The sequence below is a fragment of the Dermacentor silvarum genome, chromosome 2, assembly GCF_013339745.2.
Source record: "Dermacentor silvarum isolate Dsil-2018 chromosome 2, BIME_Dsil_1.4, whole genome shotgun sequence".
NCBI lineage: Eukaryota > Metazoa > Arthropoda > Arachnida > Ixodida > Ixodidae > Dermacentor > Dermacentor silvarum.
The window spans coordinates 146,835,122-146,859,230 of record NC_051155.1 but is presented as its reverse complement, the minus strand read 5'-3'; the positions used below and the strand labels follow the sequence as shown (position 1 = coordinate 146,859,230).

The 24,109-nt window shown below is 48.0% G+C and overlaps 1 protein-coding gene across 4 annotated transcripts in view; it reads right to left on the bottom strand.

Annotated features, from left to right (window-relative positions):
- LOC119441883 (rap guanine nucleotide exchange factor 4) overlaps positions 1-24,109 on the bottom strand; it is a 531,616-nt gene that overhangs the window by 282,728 nt on the left and 224,779 nt on the right. For 3 of the 4 annotated variants that reach the window (XM_049661695.1, XM_049661696.1, XM_037706519.2), the window contains one exon: positions 22,531-22,677. The exons of the other annotated variant lie outside the window; for it this stretch is intronic. In XM_049661695.1, coding sequence (XP_049517652.1) covers positions 22,531-22,677 — 147 coding nt within the window. The remainder of the gene's footprint in view (positions 1-22,530; positions 22,678-24,109) is intronic. 4 annotated transcript variants of the gene reach the window in all.

The window sequence follows — 24,109 nt, the reverse complement described above, 5'->3', positions numbered from 1 at the left end:
AGCTGCGACTCCGAAGAAGCAACAAAGTGTAAATTACATTGCCGCCACCCCCAAGGATCAAACATGTCTTACATTCTTCCGCAAGCACTTCTAAAGTAAATTTCTGTCGGCGCGCAAGTGCTCAGGCAAGTTGAAGTTCGTGATAAAGAAAGGAAACGTAACAGCAAATCACCGACGGGCTGACGAAGCACTTCCTCTCCCTCTTTCTCTCTCTCTCTACCCTCCCGTCTACCAATCAGGCCTCGTCTTCGAAACCCAAGGGGAAAAGCAAATTTTCGCTTTTTAAATGGGTTGCTAATTCAGCGAGAACAAGCGGCGGAAGCAGTTAAGCGCTGCTGGGCGTAGTGCGAGAGAATAAATTCCGGCGCTGCTTTGCATATAATTAAGCGCTAAAGCAGGCTAGCACCGCGGTCTCAAATGCCGTATACTATCGTAACAACTACGCACGAAAGAAGGTATAGCCGAGCTGCGAAGACTCGGAGAAAGGCAGCGCCTCCGCTTGCCTCAGGACTTATATATATGACAGATCGCCGGGCAAAGGAGTCCCGGTGGAGCACTTCTCTGAGGCAGCAGGAAGCGCGTATACGAACAGCTTCGCTCGGCTCGTCGTTCGCTTCTAGCGGGGTTTGCTTTCTCAATTTCTTCTATTTTTTTCGCTTCTGTGAGAACATGACCGAGGGATGAAAGGAAGATGACAAACGCGCGGTTGCCTGTTCTCCCCCCTCCCCCTTTCTCCATGGCGATAATAGGAATAACAATGACCACATGCAAGGCATCGGGAGCGTCCAAGCGAACAGAAAGAGATCATTCTTCATATAGCTTTAGCAGCCCTGGCGAACGAGAACCGCGGTTGCTGGCTTGCCGACGCAAAGGTCAATGTTTGTCCGTCTTGTTTTTTTTTTCTTCTTCCTATCTCTCTCTTCCTTCGGCGGATGCCAGAGCAAACATTTAATCTTCGGCCTGAGCCGCGGGGTTCTTTATCTCCCTAGGGGGCCGTGCTTGCTGACCCACTTTCTAAAAATAAGGGATATACTCCAGAAAACTTGGGCGCTTAGACGAATGGCGCAGCTGCGCGCGCGCGCGCGCGTTTGTATACTCGCGCGCGTCGCGCCAGCACCGTATACGCGGCTACACGGTCAGGGTTCCTCTAGTACGAGAGCGTACTAGAGTGTACTAGTAACTAGAGTGTACTAGCAAGAGTGCACACTCTTGTAAGAGAGCGTGCTCTGTTAAGGGCCACAGCACGCTGTCATGGCTTCGTGGCCTTCGCAATGGATAGACGAGATGAGACTTGCTGTTTAATTGGGTGGATAGAGACGTCTGTACAGTCAAGGTAATGAGGGATGAACGCTGACTTCTAAAGGAAGATAATTTTTGAAGCCACTCTACGTCACGACAAGAGACTATAATAGCTCATGCCATTCGGTTTCACCAACAGGTAGCAGAGCGAAGCTTGGACGAAGAGAAAGAATTAAGCATGTCTGAGACGTCGGCGCACGCGTTAGCCTGCATTTCCCGCCTGTTTATGCGACGACTGCGCCAAGTTATTAAAAATAGGGGGATTTGAGACGAAAACAATGGTGGACGCAAGAACTGTCGTTCTACTCACTAAGCAGTTATTAATGAGCAGGTGTTATCAACTACCCTTCTAATTATTGAATTTAAAGGTGCATGGTATCATTGTAGAATTGTAGTGTAATACCTTGCTAAGAACTTTGCATCGCACTAGCTTCGACAAATGCGGACTCAAAATGTGCCGGTATATGAAACGCTGTTCCAACTAACGTTTCTTTTTTGTTTTTGTTTTTTCGCACGGCATTTTTTCACACATCGGAAACATAACTGGATAGCATGAGGTGGTCGTCATTGGCCTTTCATACTACACCACAAGCGAGAGGTTCACACTGATAGTCGTTTTCCTGTCTTCTCAGGTTCTCCGCGGCGGTCGCAACAAGATTTCCGGTGCCGATCTGTTGGCTCCATCCTGTTTAGAACCCGATGTGCACCTCCGTGCACAACGGCCTTCATCAATTTCAAAGTGAAACCAATAATGATAAGCTAAAACTATCTGGTGTAACGCAAATCTAGATGCAGGCGATACCATTAATCTCGAGCGTGTAATAGTAGTTTTGTTGCCACCGGGTTTCGTAGAAAATTGAAACTTTGCGTGAGACGTACTGCTGAGCATCGTCACCGACGTCGGAAAATACAGGTGTTAACCATTTCAAGTGCCACCAGATGACGCGGCAGTCCGGGATGAAACGTGAAGGCGAGGACCCGCCGTGTTATGTTAAATCTGTATCTATCTGTTTAGGAAAACAAAAGGTGCTAGTATCCAAATGAACTGGAGAAACGAAGACCCTATCCACAACTATGGAGGCGCCGATGCGAGCGTGAGCCTGTGCAATATCTGACCAAGCTAGTACTTTTCTCAGATCGGTTGACAATATGCACCGAAATTAAAATGTGCTGTGTCACTGGGATTTCGTTGCGTCCGAGAAAACTATAGTTATCCGCGGCCACCGCACCATCGAAACATTTAGTGTCCACCCAACGGACTTGATAGTTTAATGGTTACATTTCCTGGTTACGATCCTTAACAATGACTTTTCATCAAAATGCAGTTGGTGGCCGTTAGTTTAGGCACCAGCGTAAATAACACTACTCCGCGCCGGAAGAAATACAAAACGAAACAGAACAATGAAAGAGGTATTCCCTAGAAACTGCACCTATATAGCCCCTTGTCCACACGTCGTTCATTCATTCGCTCCGTACTCGCCAGCTCCTTCACTCAATGAACGGAACACAATAACTGCAACCCAGACCCACGCACTATAGCGTTGGGTGAACGGACCGGGAGGTGTGAGGGGGCGGCAGCCACCGCTATATAACAACGTGCTCTCGTTCCCTTCCGCATCCCGTGTCAGGCCCGGAGGAGAAAACGCAGCTGCGACCACCACCTTCTCTCAGCAACACGCAAACGCGCCTTCAAGATCGTCGACGGAGCGTATACGGACAAGCCGACGGTGCGCGACCCAAGTGCGGAGTAAGGGAGGGGGGACGACGGGGGCGTCTACCGTTTCAAGAGACGCCACCGAACAGTCTTCGGAAGGACGTCGTCATCAGGAGCGCCAGCGGCTGTTGCGCCTGGATTCGGAGTTGATACAACGCAACGAACTAAAACGGGCACAACTAACACGCGCTCGATCCGAAGAAACGAAGACCGGGAGGAGCGAACGTCCTTGCCCGACGTCGTCTTTCCAGGCTATAGCTTATAGCGCTCGCTATGCCTCCATAGCTTGTGCCGTGTGGTTCGGTAAAGGTCTTCTGGCATCGACCCACCGAGCTTCCCCTTCTCGCCCGCTCTCCCGCCGGCTGCTGCTGTTGCTGCTGCTGAAGCGGTTGCTGCCACCACCGTACCCGCTGCCACAGCTGCTTCCTCTGTCTCTGCTATGCCACTTCCGCTGCCGCATCGCCACCATCCCCATTCTATCATGGCACGCTGGGGAAGGAACTGCGACTCACCGTACGCTCCCCTTAACCCCCCCCCCCCCCCCCCATAGCCATGATCTTGTTATGTCTACTGTTTGTTTCACCGTGTCTCTCCGCCATGTTGAGCGCTTGCTTGCTGGTCTGGCTATACCGTATACGTGTGATAGGGTCGTGCTAATATTGTTTGCCATCGCTAGGATAAAAATGGAATGCGATAGTATCGTTCGGTACCTGTGCAGGAATAGAGAGAGAGAGAGAAAAAAAAGAAAGAACGAACGCAGCACTTCGCGATCGCGTCTGACAAAGAAAGAATCGTGGGCACAAGGTAGGAGAATACTGCTTGCGGCAGGTGAACCCGAGCGCCTATACAGTCGCTTGTTATGGATATTCATAAGGCCACCTCTGCTCTCCGACCCATGTAATTCAACATACCGCCTCGTTATTTAGAGATCCAGAACGACGGTTGTTGCCGATGCGATTGTGCAATAATACCTGTCTGGTGGAATCTATCGGAGTCATGACACATTGGCTGAGAAGCTCATGGAACTAAACAAACGTTGAACCATTTCATGTGTTCATCTCTCGGGTGGCACAGTGGATTAAAGCCAGATGACCGCGCAACAGCAACGTGGCCTCTGCGGCTGAAAGTCAATGTGTCAAATTGTCAAATTCGATGTGTCACGTTTAAGCTAGCCAAGATTTACTGCATGGCCCAATCGGAAAGGCCGTAACGAGCACACAGGCTTCCGAGTGCCCCATTTCAGTAATAGGAAAGAAAACAATGTTCCGTGTATATAGTTTATTCTCAACCTGAAACGACATTTCCGAACAAGAAATCACTAATGCGAAGTTGTGAGAGAAAAACAATATCAAGGTCTTTCATTAGCAGCGGCTATTCGAATACGTGAACACACAAGGACGTACACCTCGGCTCATTTAATAGTGCACCATGAATCGGCAGCTATTCACGAAGAGAAATATATTGGAAAGTGACAGACGTGTGGATAACTTACTGCGACTAGCTTCCGCAGGGTACGCGTAATTGGAAAAAAAGACTTTCTCGTGCACTGAAATTAGCTCGTCTATATTGCTGATGCTGCTGATAACGTTGACGATGGTAGTCACGATCAACAAGTTAAGTAGAAAGCGAGAACGCGAAACAACAGTGCACTAAATGAATGAATGAATGAATGAATGAATGAATGAATGAATGAATGAATGAATGAATGAATGAATGACGCTTTAATTTTAAGGAAGGGAACGGCTCTCGGCCGCTGTTGGCTACACATTAAACAAGAATGCGCAATAATGGAAGTGCATTTCACACGGCTAAGCGCCCGTTTGATACTGGGCTTCCTATGTCGCTACAAGATGTTAGGGATGGAGGAGACGTACACGTTAAGTCGCATGAGCCGATGCATCAATGAATAATGGCATCGCGATAACGACGAACGGAATGGCTCCTGATTAGAACACAAGCGGAAGGCAGTATTGCGCGCACTGCCTGGAGCCAGATGACCTTTTATGCGCGACAGCGCGCTTATGAGAATGGTTTCCTCAACACCGTATACGAACATAATTATGACGCTTCAGTGTGCACGATGTGGATGACAACACAGCGTCATATGCATGCGAGCAAATGGGTATTTGATAACGTTTGCTGCGCGAAACGTGAACGCGAGTACCCTCCCGCTGCAGCAGCAGTACGATGTATTTAATTGAGGTGGGCGAATACCAAATTTCTCGAATACGAATCGAATATCGAATATTTAAGTGCAAAGGCCTGTACGTATTTACGGCAGGAATATTTATTTCGGCATACTTCGATGCCACGCCAGTACCGAATAGTCCAAAGAAACCGCTTGCTATCAGGGAGAAAGTATGATTCTTAAACACAAGATTATTAATCGTCATTAAAAACTGCTCGAATAGCTTCCGAACATCTTTAGAGGAGGAGGTGGAATAAACTTTGTTGAATGACCAAGCTTTTGTCTTATTAACGCTTGATGGGTGGTTTCCTCATTCCAGGAAACCATGATGCTCCGCTGGTTGCCATCAAGCTTTCCAAATATGAAAGGCTTCTGTATGAATTAGAGCTTTACAAGAACGCTCAATAAATGGTTGCCCCGAAAGGTATGAAGTTGTGATAAAAAATAGAAAAAAAGCGGCAGATAGACTTCCGTGCCATAAAACACGTAAAAGGGTCTGTTGCAGGAAAACATTCATGGTTGTATATCGTAAAAGATGAATATTGCTACATGACCGGACTGCTAAAATCACTGAATGACACATTACAAGCAAAGCTCAGAGGTTGTCAAGTAGGCTCCCACCACGAGACAAAAACAAAACTTGCATTATCCATTTTGTTACTGCATTACTTCGAAAACGTTAGTCGTTGTTTAGCTTCTGATAATTAGCCATACATTGTTTAGCAGATGGAGCACAGTACTGTAACAGTCGGTTGTTGCGAAATATTCGGTTAGTTTAAATTGTTCGTAAATACCTAACAGCTTACAGCGTACAGCTTAGAATAGCTAGGGTGTAGCACTCCATTCGTATTCGGATATTCGAATATTCGCCCATCCTTAGACTATTTAAGCATTATTTCGGCCAAGCTGCACAAAACAGCCAGATAGACAAACAGAACTGCGGCTAATAAATTACTTCATGCGCATTAGGCTAGAAGCGGGCGCAAAGTGTACAGAACTGCCTCATCCATTTCTTTCTTATAATTTTTGGCGCTTGCTTCAAGCGTAGAGCATTGATGAAAAATAAAGTGGGCCCGTCACCAGACTTATAATCACAGCACAATTATAATAACTGCCCTGTTGTGAAGTAGCGCGAACCATTTTGGTTTAGAACTTACTAAGCGACAACTTACTCTAAGCCTCGCAAAGCTGTATAACCATTGCTAAATTCAACACCTTGAGTAACAAATTATGATCACAAAGTTACATAGTTTTATTCGAAAACGCTGCAAGCGCAATTGAAAACAACTAAAGGTAGGACGAAACGGTGTGCGTTTTCTAGTGAGTGATTCAATATTTGTTGCCAACTTCTTTGCAGAGACTTAATTTACTCGACAAAAAACTTTAACAAATCACTGACGTTTCGTCACCTACGCGGGTGGCATGGTCAGTACATGATTTGCCCAAAAGAGCGGATACATCATACTCTACTTACCTAAGCCGGCTAAACAGCCACTAAATCTTTGTTCAGTCTAGAATCAGTCATGTCGCATTTTATTGTAAAAAGGGTTCAATCACATGCTCAAAGCACATGCACAGATGAATTACTGGCTGCAAGCATTACTAGGAAGGAAAAGGTAATCCTTCCTATAATTAACTGGTGTTGGAGCGCGCCACGTCCAACATCACGTCGAACATCGAAGTGCTTTCAGCAAAGTGGCCCTGTATAGAAATGCTCTCAACACTGAAGTAACAAGAAGCCACATTGTGTACGCAGAAGGTTCAATTTGCACGCAACCCCCAATTCTGCGCATTCTGCCTTATGTAGCAATGATTTGATGAGAAAATGTTAAATATTTAGGCCAAGACTACATAAAGGCATGTCGGTTGAAACTGGAGCGTAGCCTTTCAAATGTGCCTGCTCTCCGCTGGTTTGCTGGCCGTCATTTGAGGACTGATTTTGCTACGAGGCCAGCGACGCAGACGATGGAAATTTGCATTAAAATAAGACCCCGTTTCACAAAAAAAAACATGTCGCAATAAGGCAGGTACGAAGAGAAATCGCGGCAGGGCCACTATAGCATCTACGGTCAAATTCGATTTACTGTGGCGCCTCACTCAACGAATTGTGACAATGTGGTTCTCGTTCCAAGGAATCGATCTCCAATTCAAATGAACACGAGGGCACGCGGATTCGTCTAATGCGACTCCTACATGTTCGAATAGAAGCGTTTACATAAAAAAATGTAAAAAACATATGCCTGTACGCGCTACATTTCGCCTTCTTTTCTCGAGAAAAGAAGCACTTCTGCCCCCGGGTCTGCCGCCTAAACGCGAAATTATACATGCGTAAGGGAGTTCCTTTCTAAAGATGACGCAGTACTGCTTTTTCTGCATCGAGCTTGCTCACCAAGCAGATTGAGCAGTGGTGCCTTTCCTGGAAGGAGTCACCATATAGAGGCATTATACAAAAGGTATAGAGTGCTGACGACGAAAGAATATCGCAGGGCACTTCGCCCTCTCAAGCGGCTGAAGACAGAACGTCGTTTAACTAACAAAGGTCCATCCGTAGAAAAGATCCCTTGGTTATATTACGATGGAGACATCGGACGAAAGAAGTCAATTTTAAACATAAAGACGCTCAACTCTGGAAGGCTAAGTAGCCCTCGTCAGGAAAATAGACTGAGAGAGTGAGCTGATGTGGCGGGATAGAAAGTGTATACGATTGCTGGATTTTTTTTATCTTTTTTTTTCTAATATTACAATGTTACTATCTTCGCCTTTGGTTATTCGAACGAACAAGGACAATCAACAGACTACACTTTCCTCATATTCTGGCGGGATATATTCTAGCTATTGTGTAATTTGTGTCAACACACGCACGCACGCACGCACGCACGCACGCACACGCACACACACACCGCAGGTACACAAACTCGCGGGCGCCGCGCTCCCAGCCGAAGAGTCGACGTCAATCGCGCAAGTGCGCCTAAGTACATGGTAGCACTGTGACGTCACTCATGGTGACGCGTAACTTCGTGAATTATTCAAGGAAACATCAGTTATTTGTTTAATCCGTTGCTTCAATAGCCGAACTAAAGTTTGGAGAAATAATAAAACATACAAATATATGTCGCCCTAAGGGGCGGCGCTTCTCAGAATGCTTTGAATAAAGTTCGTCGTATCTGTATCGAATGTCTGTGCGTTTATGCTTTACTTCATACCGTGGCCAGAGAGTTGTACTTCCCTTTCGTCTGCCTGCTCCCACGTCGTGCAGTCGCGCGCGCAGAGAACGAAACTATGTCATTTACTACCGTGTTCACGCGCCGCGATCATGCTCTTTCATACTCTCGCGCCCGTCTCAGTGCTGATTGTGGCACTGACTTATATCGCTAATCAGGTGTTCTCGTGCAGAGCGCGCAAAATCTCCCGCTGTGCGAAACGAGACAAACGCAGCAAGTCGCACGCGAGACCGTCACCGGAATTGCGTCACTCAGGAAAAACGCGAGAGATAGAAGGAAAAAAAAAAAGTTATCGCAGTTTCACCTGAAAGGCGAAGCATCAATTGCGATAGCAAATTTGTAGATAGCTATACGGAGTAATGATAGTAGCTTTATCAGCTGTATAAACTTGGACATGCAGCAGCACCGGCCACACTCAGAACTTGTCGACGCCGTCGGCGTTTTGCCCGCGTTCGCTCAAAATGCGTGCGGCGTTGGTGACTGTTGCCGGAGCCTGTGATATAAATAGGCACTTGGTGCCGCAGCTAAACGTCGCCTCCCTTCCCTTCCCCTCCCCCCCACGGCCTTTCGCGCGTCGGAAGAAGGCGCGTTTGCTCTACATATATGGTGATTGTAAAGGAGGAAAGAGGCGCCTACTTCTGCAGCCCTTAAGGGAGCTCGGCGCAGAACGCGCGTTTGTTCTCCGCCGTGGGTTCATTCCTCGTGAAAGCGCGCGTCCCTCGCTCCCTTTCACTCGCACATACAGCGTTCGGCGCGCGGCGACGATTTCATCTCCATTGACGTCACACGGAACCTCCCGGCGATGGCGACGGCAACGGCGACGGCGACGGCGACGACGACGGCGACGCCGACGGCAGAAATCTGCTTTGGAGTGTCCATATAATTGCTACCGCAATAAAAGAAGTCGCGGCCTGTGACGTATTCGTCACGCGATCCTCCTGCTCCGATATGGCACAACGTAGGGAAGGAATTTCGCTTGCGGAGGATAGAGGGGGCAAGTGGAGAGAGTGTCTGCGTTGGCGGTGACGCTCACCTCCTAAAATAATGGGTTCGCGGCACTTCAAATATTTATACTATTGAACTAACTTGAAAAATTCTTGCGATGGAAAACTCCTCAGAAGGCACGTAACAACTTCCAGCGTATAACTAAAACTTGCTATGCGGCCTGTTCAGGGGCCTCTTTAACGTAATTTAATGCGCACTCCTCAGACATTGTTCTGTGCTTGACAGCGCATAAAGCTAAATCTCTAGGAAACGCGGAGAACATCCCACATTCACCCTTTCATTCATGGTTAGAGCCACATTAAATGCGAAAACCTTATTGCAGATGACGGTGGCAAGAGAGAGAGAGAGATTCAACTTTAATCGTGCCAGCAATTCACGAGGGCGGACGCAGCCTCCCTCCGCCTAGCAGACGGCCGAGATCCCCTAGGTCTCAGCGGCTGCCTCGGCTAGCTGGACGGCCCAGACCTGGTCTTGCTGGTCTGAGCTGAGCAGCAGGGTCTCCCACTGCTGCCGGCTTTGAATTTTGCGGCCCTCGAAAGGAACCGCCTTCGAGCATGCCCATAGAATATGTGGCAGATCCGCCCTACCTTTACATAATTTGCATTGATCGCTGTATTGCCCTGGATAGAATCTGCTGCAGGCCGCCGGGTTTGGATACATGTTTGTTTGCATGAGGCGCCAGGCCACCGCCTGTTTCCTGGTTGGCGCGGGATCAGCTGGTGGGTACCGGGCCCTTCCCAGCCGATAGTAATCCGTTATTTCTTTGTAGCTGACCATGCGGTCTCCTCTCGTTCCCGGCTGGGCGGGCTCACTTGCTCGGCGAGTAAGTCCTCGAGCTACGTTGTGAGCCGCCTCGTTGCCGGGGAGAGAGGAGTGCCCGGGTGCCCAAATAATTTGGATCATCCCGCGATGACGGTCGCTGTTACTATTTAGAATTGTGAGCGCCTCTGGCGAGATGCGTCCTTTCGCGAAATTGTGAACTGCATTTTTTTTTGTCTGGTGAAAAGAACTTTATTTGGTCCTGAGAAACTGTGGCTCGGGGAATCCGAAAGCTCCCTCCGGTCAAGTCGTTGGCTCCGCCCACGATCAAGGAGGCTGAAAAACCTTCTTGTCCACGATTGTAGATACTTTTTTTATAGGCTACCCCAACTTGGCAAATAAGTATGCCGACAGCCTGACAACGGTAGTAGTAATTGCAGTAATGACTAAAAAAAAAAAGGGAGGAAATAAAAAATGCTTTAGCGCTAAACTGCTTCTTTCTAAAGAATACTGTTTCGCAGATTTATTTTTTCGTGATAAACGTTGAGACACACGTTGAGACATGTTAGACAACACAGTCCCCGCACGTGTGCGCGCAAACCCAAAGAAAGAAGCAAACAGAACACGGCGCTCATTTTCTTGGCTGTTTCTTTTCTGTTGTTGCTGCGGTTCTTTTCTTTTACTTCTTTTTTTACGCAACATGACATGTTCATGAGACTTCACAGACTACCCGGTACATCGGAACGGCGAAGAAAAATACAGAGGGTAAAAGATCACTAACCAACTTATGCAAGCGTTTCTAGAAACATCACAAACGTCTAAGTTAAATTAGCATACCACGACCCCTGCGCGGGGATATAATCGCGATTGACATGTCGGCTATTGTGTACTTATCAGCGCCCTTGATTCTTATCCATGTACCGTACCGGAGAAACCATGTGAGGCTCCGAATGTTGAATGATAGCGTGACCGAGGCGGTTCACCGCGCTGATAGACAAGAGAAAGAAAAGAAAAAAAAAACGCTACCTTTGCTTTCAGAGCCTGCCAGTTTCATTCACAGTGTAAAGAGGTTTATTGGGCGAGTCCAACAAGCAGGCGGTAGCTCGGAACAGTACGCAGGGAGAACAAGATGGTGGTGTTCGAACGCCGATTTCGTGCCTTTTCCTCGTGATGATGATCGCTCAGCCCACGATGTCATTCTCTTCATTATAACAGTCACATATGTACAGATGGTTTCGCAACGTGCTCCAGGCTCATAGAAAGCCAGTAGTGCTGTCGCTGCATAATGATAGGCACTCTTTACTCCTGTTCACGTGCCTCAAGTGATAAGAGGGAGTAAAGCAATGAAAGGAGATAGTTGGTGTACGTTCATGATTACGTTGCGCTGAGTTTTACACTGGCGAGAAATTGTTACAATGAAGGGAGCAAGAACGCTGATGGATGAAGTGCAAAGCTACCAATTCTTTATTTTTTAAAGAGAGAACACGTTAATATACAAAGCGACAAATAAGGAAAAGAGGGGGGAGGGGACACCGCTACGTGATCTGGCAACGTGATAGCCTGGACGAGACTTCAACTGCACCCATTCCGTCCTGCTGCGGACCAGGTTTAGGATGAATCTAGATGATGCAAAACGCGGGAAGTTGGAGATATCTGCAAGATGCCTTCGCCCAATGGTGTATATAAATGATGATGATGATGACTACGACGACTATTACAGCGCTATAGGTACCACTGAGCTTGCGAACAACGCAAACCTCGCGTTGTGCTTCGAGCTTGCGCCTCAACAATGCCTAAAGTCGAGAAGGATAGGCCTATGGAAGCGACATAGCGTGGAGGCTCCGGTGCAAATCAGTCGTTGTGGCCCTAACGGACGACCCTCTCAAAAAGATAGAAGCTTCTGTTATCTTCCTACTCTCATCTCCCGTGTTCTCTCATCTCACCAAGAGGGAACGACATTCAGGCGGAGGAAATTTCCATGTTTTTTTTTTTCGGAATGAATTCCGATCTGATGAATTGCTTGATGCATAAGGTACGACGCATGTCCCCGCAAGCGCGAGACTGCATTAAGCGAAGCGCAGCAATATGTAGTGCTCTTTCTGTGTTAGTACTCGAGCACACAGTTTCTCAAGTCGATACGATGCACTCAAAGCAGTGCTGAAATTCCTGTCGACTACGGGACTCTCACACACTACGTGTGGGCGATGTGGCATGTCACGGTGCACCCTTCACTTTCCTGTTTTACTTCTTTCCTCTTGTCTTTCCATTTTTTTTCTCGCCCCTATTAAAGCGGGTGGGCGTGGTGTTCCTTTCAGGAGACAACTGCCGGACTGATTCATGTGTGGTATTTATATCAGTTTCGATGAATAATAATAATAATAATAATAATAATAATAATAATAATAATAATAATAATAATAATAATAATAATAATAATAATAATAATAATAAATCGATAACCAGTGCTTTGTTATCTGTCCCCTTATTTTCTTTTCTCTGTTTTCTTATTTTAAAGTACGGGTACGCACAATATGGCAGTCTTTCTCCACGAAATCGTATTCTTCTCTGCTGCAATGGAGTTCGAGGTGACAAACGCGAGTCGCAACGTGCGTGAGCCAATTCGAAAGCCCTTTCCCGTCGGCCGGGCTTAAAACCCGCTGACCCAACTGCTGATCGTGCACCACGTTCGTCGTCCCGCGTTCTTAAGCTCCTCAACCATGGAAGAGTCGTAGGTGGGGAGGGGCGGGGGCATCTAAAAAAAGGCAACCGACTCCGCTTCCTAATCCTCCCCCCCCCCCCCCCACAAAAAAAAAGAAAGAGAAAGAAAGAAAAGAAAGAAAGAGAAAAGAAAATGGAAAAGAAACGAAAAGATGGTTTTGTTTTCAACATCGCCGCTACCGATTTTGTGGATCTGTCATGCGCATGCATTCATTTTCTCGAAGAGATAATCGCTCGGGAGCAAAGCATACTAGCTTACTTTCAGCTAAGAGACGTCACGAATATATTAAGTAACAGCGTTTTGCTGGCAACTGAACAAAACTAGGGCAATAGGTGCGCCTCGACCACCAGCTTTGCCTCACACTTCGTTCGTATTTTTTGATGGCACGTTCGTGCAACACCCGCCCACCTTAAGATCCAACTACAGAGCGTGTCTGCAGGCTTGCTCTCGTCTCTCTTGTTTCTTCGTAACTATAAGATTTGCCTTGCAAGGTTGAAAGTGAAATACAAGAAAAAGGCACTCCGGCCTTATATACAGAAATTAAATTTTCATCGCAAAATGTTAGCATCCAAAGACGCAGGAAAATAGACATTAAACTTGGAGGACGCTTAAGCTTCGCCTCTAAGAGTAGAACGCGACAGCGTTATCGGGGCCCGTTCGCATCGCATCGTTCGCATACGGCAAGTAGGCTTCATTCACTGCAACACTGAACGGGGGAAAGGCAGCTTACAAAGACCAAGCTTACACCGATCACCTTAAAGTCGGCTTCACTTTTAAACTGAAATGCATTGCTGGAAAGACGTTTTTTCAGGGGCAATATAAGTGGTCTTTTATTAAAATGTGAACGCCCTAGCACCTTTTTTTATTATTTTATTAATTGTTTGCTATGACCCCGACGCGCGCAGGTCTGGTAAAAATGCTGGAAAAGGGGTTTTTGTTTGAGTTTCCTCGTAGCAGAATTAGGTTTTCTCGTACATTCAAATAACAATCCGACGCCGATTGGTAAACAATCCGACGGCGAATCCGACGCCGAATGGTGAAGTCATACTTTACCATTTTTCTGACGGATTTAACTGTGAGAAATTCAATTTTTATTCACTAAAACCTTGCACCACGTGGATGGCCTGCGCGATCGATGTGGTTGGATGATTTTCTCCGCCACCCGCGATCACACGCCGGTTGCCGACGCCGGATTTACTGCTACACGGGGCCATAAACGATATATCGCGTTAAAATCATTTTGGAGACTTCTACAAATTTGCAGAATCATAATTCATTCTAGCGACCAGTGGCGATGTGGGTAATGATATTTTAAATGAAGAAATAAGTAAGTAAGTATAAAATAGTGAGTTATTTACGAATACGTAAGTAAAGAACTAGGAACTTTTTACCTGCCGTTCTACGTCGCTGCGATGTTCGACCATCCACCGCAAGCTAGGCCAGGGAAAGCGGGAAATTCGCAGACGACGGCACCACCCTACTCAGCCGGTTAAAAATAATGGGGTTTTACGTGCCAAAACCAGTTCTGATTATGAGGCACGCCGTAGTGGGGGACTCCGGAAATTTGGACCACCTGGGGTTCTTTAACGTGCACCTAAATCTAAGTACACGGGTGTTTTCGCATTTCGCCCCCATCGAAATGCGGCCGCCGTGGCCGGGATTCGATCCCGCGACCTGGTGCTCAGCAGCCCAACACCATAGCCACTGAGCAACCATGGCGGGTCTACTCAGCCGGTTGTCTACTTTCACTCAGGTAGCTCAACCTCACCGACACCCTCTCCTTTTCTGTGGGCTCCTCGCCTCTTGTCAGCCAGTTAGATAAGAAAAACATGTCAGGGTAGGCAACGCTATTCGCTTTGAAAGCAAAGAAAAGTAAACTACCTTACACGAGGGGAGCGTTTGAATGGGTTCTTCAAATAACGGTACAGGTTACCGCCTTATGCTTGCATCGGTGGCTACGTAAATTTGACGCCAGATGATTGGAATAAAAACAGATTGAAATAGTTTTACGCTATAGGTCCCCTGCACTTGTGTTATTTTTTTATTTGTGTTCTTTTTATGACGCAAGCAGCCTTTTCTTAACTAGTGGTTGTGGTGGTGATGACGTTACTACAGGCGGGGTTAGTCTGCCAGATTTGGGACGGCAACTGCACCCTTGATATTAGTAGTAAACACTCTTGCTAATAAAGTGTCGCAAGCATTGCGTATAACGAGTAATACCGTTACCTGTGCCTTCTGCCCACTGCACACGAAATCAATAACGGATTGTCGGCTTTCGCAACCACGTTTGCAATCGCGGCTGTAAATCAGGAGATACTTTTTACTACTCAAACATATCATGCAAGTATGCATCCCCCCTCCCCCCCCCCCCCCCCAGACACACACACGCAAACACGACTCACTCACTCACTCACTCACTCACTCACTCACTCACTCACTCACTCACTCACTCACTCACTCACTCACTCACTCACTCACTCACTCACTCACTCACTCACTCACTCACTCACTCACTCACTCACTCACTCACTCACTCACTCACTCGTTAAAGAACCCCAGGTGGTCCAAATTTCCGGAGTCCCCCACTACGGCGTGCCTCATAATCAGAACTGGTTTTGGCACGTAAAACCCCATAATTTAAATTTTTTTAACTCACTCACTCACTCAAAGTTTGTGCAAGAAGGAACTTGTGCGTGAAGTGGCAGCAGAAAGTATGATGGAGCGCATTTCCAGCAACCAAGCAAAAATACGGCGCCCACGCGTACACAGAGAGCCACGATTCGCTGCGGCACATTTCGATCGCTCCGATTGGCACGGTTTTTTTTTTCTCGCTCGGCGACGTGCCACAATGCGACGTGCAACGCAGTCTGCAGGAAAAGAGCACGGCGACAGCAGAAGCGGTGGAGTGAGACGTACACGGTGGCGGTTGAAGGAGGGGAAGCACGCCGAGCCCCCACGAGAGTGACGGAATCGACGTGTGCCCGCCGGAAAACGGTCGATCGATCAGGTCGGTCGGGCCCGAGAAGTGGGCGCGCGCCAAGATGAGCCGCCCTTGCGTTAGAAGAGGCAGCCGATCGCTTCGCCCGGGTCTTCGTTGCAACCAAGGTACTAGTCAGGTCGAGAAGGGGAGGAAAGGTAAGGGCGACTTGGCCTCCAACTTCTTCTTCACTCCCGCTCCGCCACCTTCCTCCGTTAGTCGCACGCGATCATGCCGGAGACGCGCGAAGATGGAGGAGCGGAAAAGCTCAGATCAAAGCTGGGCAAAAAAGAAAGAGTGAAAAGGAACTCGGGAGAGAGAGAGAGAGAACCAGTCAGCTAAGAAACGAGGAGCAATGACAGCGAGTGCGCATCAAGCGCGATCTTCGACGATCGTTCCCCCTATCGCCTTTTCTCCGACTGGCGAAGCCGATCGGTCTGGGATTTCGCGTCTCTTTTGCGTATGTATACGAATGGCTGTCGCCGTTCGCGTACCAGCGAAGATTGGGGGAGAGGGGGGAGGTGAACGCGACCCGACTCTTCACGTCCGAATGGTTCGACATCCTTCGTTGAAGCCGTTCCCGTGGCGTCATGTACGTAAATAGGCGCAGGACGGCGGCTTCTGCCCAAAGTTGTTTTTGCTCTTCTGACGTTCTTCTAGCCATTCGCTCCCGCATTGGCCGGACCGTATACACCGCTCCTTACTTCCCGGGCCGTTGTGTCCCCCCCCCCCCCCCCCCCTCCACTCTCCTTTATCTGCAATGTACACGATAGCACAGCAACGGTAGCCTGCTCTCTCTACACGCTCAATTTCTCTGGCCGTTCTTGGTTTTCCCCGCACGGTCGCTGCAAGGTTGACCTTTCTCCGCACTGCCAGCTCTACTTAGCGTCCGCCTATTCCACCCTCCTCTGCCCATGGAAATTCTCTCTCTCCATCCCTCACCTACATCCTACTAGTAGACCGAGAGGAGAACGGTCGCCTCATTTCCTGTGCCGCGGTACTGAAATGCCGACCGAGTTGGCCGCTTCCTGGCGGGAGTACAGTCTTCGTCTCTTAGCGCAACGCTGTCGTGCGTGAGAAGCGTGCGCCCGCCCTTTCTAACGATCGAACTATAGCTAAGCGTGCCCTTTTTTAGCCTACCTCGTTCTAACCTCTCCCCCCCCCCTCTTTTTTTTTTTTCACGCACGACGCTCCGGCTTCAACGTTCCTTGACGTGATAGCGTATATAGCGGTGGAGAAGAGATGACAGCCTTCGGAAGTTTCCTCCCCACAAGGGGTGGTTGTGTGCACGCGTATGGTGGCATTTGCGGGTGTGTATAGGTTTCTTTTTGTGTGTGTGTGTGTGTGATTCGGCAACGCTCGGCTGCGTGTCTCGATCCCTCTGACTGACTATATATACGCACCGCGCCGTCATACGGCGAACAAATTAGATCCGACGGAAGCGACTCTTTTGGGTCAGGGGTTCCTGCGCAATGCCTTGACCCAATTGGGCTCGGAAGACATCACGAGTACGCGGAGAGTCGTCAACGAAGTTAGGCTGAGGAACGAGACATGGGTGTCCCCTTGTGAGGAGGAGCAGGCGCACCACTACGACGTCGGAATCGCGTCCAAGTACATTTATGCCTAAATGCATGAACTCCATCTTGCTGCCCCCCCTCCCCTCCCACAAACACACACAAACATTTTTCTTTCTGTTCATAAAAGCGTGGGACGCATAAGTCGGCTGCGCTATTTATAAATAGTTTGAGTCATGGTACGGAGGCGCTCACGCAACGCGCATACAAATTCATCGCTTAAAATTAATACTATGGTATAAGCCGATAAAGAGTTTGTACATTTACCCTCTTCTGCGACAAATGTGAGAAATACGTGCGAAAAAATTCAGCGATTGTACACCGTAATGTATATGAGAACTGCAATCCAGAAACACAATACATGTATACATATATTCAGGGAAGAAAAAAGAAGTCCACTTGATGCATACAAAGACAAGTGGTGGTTCTCGAGCCCGTATCTCTAACACAGGATACACACGAGCAAAATAAACGCTTAATGGGCTACGTATGTTTTCGACACATATGGTGCCCTAAATAAATTTTTAAAAAGTTCGTTAAATTACGAGGTCAACCGATCCCAACACAAGTCTCAATACAGCTCTATTCCCATGACAGAGTGAAAGCTTTGTGACTCCAATGAAAGGGGATTAGAAGTTGGTTTGAAGGCGATGCTAGATATACACTGCCTAAAATACATGTATAACATATAGATCATACAGCAGTAATTAACTTAAACAAATAAGCTGGCAAGAGTTTTCGACCTAGCCGGGCGGCGTCAATTAGCTCAGGAAGCTGTGGGCCCTGGTTGTTCGGCCCCGTCCATAAGCATGAAGTAAGCAAAAATATTTGAAGGATCATCAGTGATCCTGCTAATCGACCTTTCAACGAAGGTATACTTCATTCCATTTCACCAACCACATGTCTTAGGCTGCATATTTATTCGTAAATTTTGGTTATCTAATTTCTCAAGCAATTTTCCCGTTACATAAAGTTTGTTCTGGAACGCAATCCCCAAGAAAAACGTATCACAAGATGGGCTTCCCAAGAATTTAGTAGCTCAGATAGAATGGACATTTGGGCAAGTTTATGACGGATATGTAAAGAAAAGAAACAGGGGCCGAATTCACAAAGCTTTTTGTTCGTAAGTGCTGCTTTTCATGGCCTGATCGCTTTCGCTAATGATATGTCCCACATCACTATTGGTGTCCACGAATGATTTTAGCGTAAGAACGTTTTTGTGAATACGGGACCAGTAGCGCAAAGGACACAATTAGGCACAAAGAAAACGCTAAATACGACCGAGCCGCTGCACCCGCGACTGTGTTTTACGAAGTAAAAAGAAATTCATTTTATGTGTACGCCAGCGCAATGTGGTGCCAGTGAAACTGGCGCTTAAAAAGACGCCGTACACTAAGAAACAACGTTTTGTGTAACTTTGAAACTTGGTCACCCAAAAACCCTTTTCTTTCATTTTTTTTTTGTTTCTTCTGGGCTTTCGAAGAATTCGTTCCGCGTTTATGAAGCTTGTCGAATGGGCGTGTCGTTGTGTTTCGTAATGGGAAATTGCTTGGATTAACTGTTTCGTTAGCTTGTAGTGTGTCCTTCTCGAGGCTGTCGTTGCAGATTTTCAATGATTTACTCTCGTCTTGAACATATACCTTAGAAAAAATTGGTAAAACAGCCTATTCGCTCAGATGTCTACACTTCCGGCGCGAATTTCAAGAAATATTTGCGGAAATGACGGTTGTCTTCCGAGGTGGCAGTTAAATAGAAGCCGTGTTTGTTCAGACGCCCTGCTCATTTCCTCCGACAGCGCAGCCAGTGACCACTGCGGCAATGAAGAATCGATTGAACATATTTTGTGCGACTGCCCGCAGTACAGGGCGCAGAGACAACCTCTTAACAACGCGTTCAACCAATTGGACGACCGGCCTCTGTCAGACGAAAGAATTCTCCACCACAGACTGGACTTAAGGTCACAGAAGAAGGCCGTGCAGGCGCTTCTGCGCTTCTTACGAGCCACCGGCCTATCTGAACGACTGTGATTAGAACGCTCTTCCGGCGTGTGCGTTTTTTTTTTTTTGTGTGTGTGTGCGTGTCGTGCTTTCTTTTCTATCTCACTCACTCTCTCTCTGTTCTTTTTCTAACCCCTATTTCCATACCCCAGTGCATGGTAGCAAACCGGAGTCTAACATCTGGTTAATCTCTCTGCCTTCCTCACCCTCTCTGTCTGCTCATTTCCTCGAATCATCCTTTCAGTTTCGTTTTTATAATATCGGGGAGAAACAAGTGCCTGCAGACTCATTGCCTTCCAAGCCTGGAAGGCGCAATAGAAGCAAAAGCAGCCAGGCAGGCAGGCTTAGATGACGCAAGAGAGCGAAATATGAATCCCTGCCACTATATAAGGAATATAGCCTCGGCGCAGAGCAAGAGCACCGGACTGCAATTTAGACCCACGTTAACGGAGTGCGTAGAGGAAAACTGTGAATGAAAGCCGATATATAGCATTAATCCCTAGGCGCTTTATCTCGGTCCACGGTCTATTGTTGCACACTAGAGGGCTGCGTCACCACTACGGCGCAATGACGTCAGCATCGGCGCTTTCTCGGTTGGGCGAGCGGCGCTCACGCGGTCTTGAAATCAATTCACTACCCTCTAGCGATCAAGCGAGAACGGCGACGTGGAGATAGGCCACTCCTTTTGCTCGTTGGCGCCGTACGCGCCCACATACCCTCCTCCCCTTTAGTGGTTGACACACCGAGCGTTGTACGTAGCTCGTAGTATTTATTTCCTCTCCGATTGCCTCATTTTAGACCCCATTTCGCTCGTCGGAGCTTGTTCGCAAAGGTGATTTTGAAATTTTTGGTTGGTCGAGACATTTTTGACTCGATCACACGCCATTCGCGGATGTTTAAGAGTGCGGTTCGGTTTTCTTTTAATAAGAACGAACGCAGAGAAACCGGTGTCAAGTTAGAGAACGAGCTATAGTTGACATTTTCAGCAGTCACAACGACGCGGCGGCTTCCTGTCACTCGCATTCCACGATAATGAAAAAAAATTAACGTTGTATGCCTGAAACAAGGGTGCTGCAGTCTGGCTTGGTTATTTTCGTATAGATGTCACAGTATATTTCTATGGAAACACAGTTTCATGTTGCTTTTTTTTCTATTTGAATGCGAATGGTGTTGATAGCGCCGCTTCGAACAGGTCATCGCAGATGACTTCGCCAAGTGGTTCTTTCTCGTCCTTTCGATAGACGAACGACGGTCGCCGATCGCGCACGTAATACCACAGTTCGGTATGCGAACGCATTCGGAGATCTCTGGGGATCCGAGTGCTACAGTTTTTGAGAAACACTGGCCACATGCTGGATAGACGCACAGTGCCTGCTGCAGGCGTTACGGGTATTGTGGCGTTAGGTAAGCCATGTGGCAGGCTGCGTAATTATCGTCGGCTCGTCTGCAAAAACTGTGAACTGTGTGTTTTTACGGAGAATTTCAAGTAATTTTACCTAATTATGGAAGTGCGATGTTTATACATTTTCGTGCGTGTTCCTCTGCCACCTTCTGTGGCTTCCTGGACTCGCGTGCAGAAATTTGTGTGTTCTCGTTGTCTTTGACAGAATTTGGAGTTTTTCGGTGTTCTTTTTAATTTTATTTTATCACGCAACGCGGAGTTGCCGGCGAGATCTCAACCTCTCCTATAATATCACGTGAGTATAAAATAAGTACTTTTAGTCCCCACGTAAGAAATTTCCGAAGGCTTGTCTGTGTTATGCGGCTATCGATTCTTCTCTTTGCAGATCTTGACCCGAGCGAGGGCCTGCTTCTGCGGCCACGTACGTGCTATGCCTACATGTGTTACATTGCGTAATAAGGTCTGTGCAAAAGAGTTCAATAACTCCTTCGTGAGTGGACGTGTTGAGCGCATTTCTAGGGCGTTATGTCTAAGGGCGCTGATATTGAAACCATGAGGTCTACGTGCCATAAAAAAAGAAGGAAAAAAAAGAAAAAAGGTTCAACTGATGCGTTCTTAATTTCTTTTTTTTTTCGGCGCAGTTAACATTGCACTGCTCAGGCGAAATCTATAGCGCCAGCTAGTTTATCAGTTACAAGAATACAGATTCTTCTTCTTCCTTTTTTTATATTCTCCAACCTCTTACTTCATCGTCGAAGCGGATGAAAGGACTACGGTTGTAATAATACGATGATTCGGCGGACTTGATCAATAGCATAACATCCAACTGAATGTATCTGTTTGACATTTATAGCAATAGATATGAAGACATAGAGCGAGACAACTACATCTAACGAAAAAGAAATAACGTGAAGCATAAAAGAGTCACATAAAGGTCTAGACTACCATCGTCTACTGCTCCAGCCAACTTTCTGAAATTAGTCGTCTTAAAGGTGAATATAGCTGTGCTCCTCGCGACACCGTTAAGATAGTAAGAGCAAAATTGAGCACCCAACTTCAGCTGCTCTTTGTTTCACAAAACAAGCGTGTCAAGTGCCCAACTTGACTGTCAATTCACCAACGGCCATCTTGGAGACGCATTTCGCGTTCCGATGTTACGATGTCTGAACTAGTTTCGCGAAATTGCCGCGGTTCGGACAGTCGTGACGTTCGATGAATGCTGTGCGCTGGACGAGGCGACGACTGGTCACCATGACACATCGTTTTTCCGGTGAAGATCAAATGGCCATTCTTTATCTGATCTCACTGACAGCCGATGTTTCTATAATTATCGAACGTAATTTTGAGGCGTGCCATTTGCACAGACTTTTGTCTCGATATTCGACGGCAGCTGGGAGAGCAGCGGAGGTGTACAGCGGAGCGTAAGTACCAGCAGCGAGCGACGAGCACGCTGCTTGGTGTTAGACGGGCGCGCACACCCTTCAAAGCCAGGAGGCGCGGTCGCCTTAGCGCCTACGCCACAAAGACGTCACTCGCTACACACGCCCGTTTCAAGGTCAAGGCCGAAACACTAGCATCGGATCGTAGCAGGCGCTCTCGAAGGAAAGAAAGAGCCAGCAGCAAAGAGGGAAAAAATATAGGGAGAGAGAGAGATCAAAAAAGAGGGCGGGCTCACCTCCCAGATGGATCGAAAGTCCCTCTGCTCGATCCTCAGCAGCTCGCAGTACTCGTTGGTGACCACGGTGGCACTGTGCGGGCTGTTGTCGAGCACGGACTCGCCGAACGCGGTGCCGATGCCCAGCGTACACAGTGTCACGGAGTCCTGCACGACAGCACGCCGCCGGCAGTGAGCAGCAGCGTCGTCGTAAAGGAACGGCGCCGCGAAGGATCCACCATCGCCCGCCCGCGGGCCTCACACATAGAAACGCGCGCCACGCACGACGGCAGCGCTGGAGGAGGCGGCGTCCGAAGGCAGAGCGCGCGCCGTTCGCGAGTGTTACAACACAAGAAGGAGCTGCGCTTGCCTCGCCTCGCTCGGCTTCACCCCCCCCTCCCCCCGCCCCCTCTTCGCCCCCTCCCGAGCGGCGCGGGAGTCTCGTGGCTCCCCGGCGTTAGTACTCACCCCCCCTCCGGGCGCCGCGCGTTCCTCCTCTGTCGTGGAACGAACGGTTTTTCCCTCGCGACCCGCTCCTTGCTGGACGTTTGGCGAGGGAAAAAAAAAAAAAAAAAACGCGGGGGACAAGGGGTAGGGACGTTTCCTCCAACCAACAGCCTCCTCCCCCTCCTTTTCTTCCCGCGCAAGGATCGGGCCGTAGGGATGTAGGGAGCTGCGACGCCAGCGCCGCTGTTTCGGACTAGCGGTGCGAGAGGAAAGCGCGCTCCAAAACAGAGGCGAAAAGCGGTTTGGCGCGAATGCCACCTCGGGACACGTAGATAGCTAGGTTGAGGTAAAAAGAAAGAAAAAAAGTGTGCATTTGTATGGCCGGCATAATACGAAATGCCTGAAGCGGTTCTGCTTTCTACTAAAAAAAAAAGTAGAGGAACGCGGGCAGGCCGCAAGAATTGGCCGAGACACAACCAACTCTCGTACGCTGCGTAATCTGCTGATGGAGGATGTTTTGAAATGTGATTTCCTTCTTTGAGGAAGGCCTCGAGGGCGACGCTGAACCTCACGCGAAACCAGAAGTCGAAAGGTTAAAGTTCGGCGCACAAACACCGTGTAAGGCCGGGTAAATGACAGGCTTAGACGTGCCTCGCAGTTTAACTTTGCCCTTTGATAGGAGGGGCACGTTCTGCTGCAATGCTACAGAGTGGGCACCTCCGGGAGTGGCCCTACAAGTTTTGTAGCCGTCATTAAATACAGGCAAAGAAAAAAAATCTTCACCGCTTTCTGGTCATAAATCGCCCACGCGTAGCTGAAGAAACAAAAGGTTTGTCTGACCCCCCCCCCCCCCCCCCCCCCTCCTCCCCGTAAAGGTGGATTTTCTTTGAAACGTATAAAAATACGGAAGTACATTCTGTGTGAGGGGCGGGTTTTACTGTTTCCTAAAGCGCTCCCTTTGGTTCAATAACTGACGACTGTCACGATTCACCGCGCTTCCCCCTTTCTTCCTCACTCCCCTCACACACACCCGTACCTAAAAAAAAATGTATTTCTCGCGCTCCACGTGTCAACTCATCTTTCTTTTATCTCTGGCATATGTGATACTTCTTTTCCGACTCAATACAGCAGGAGCGTACTTAAATCACCGATG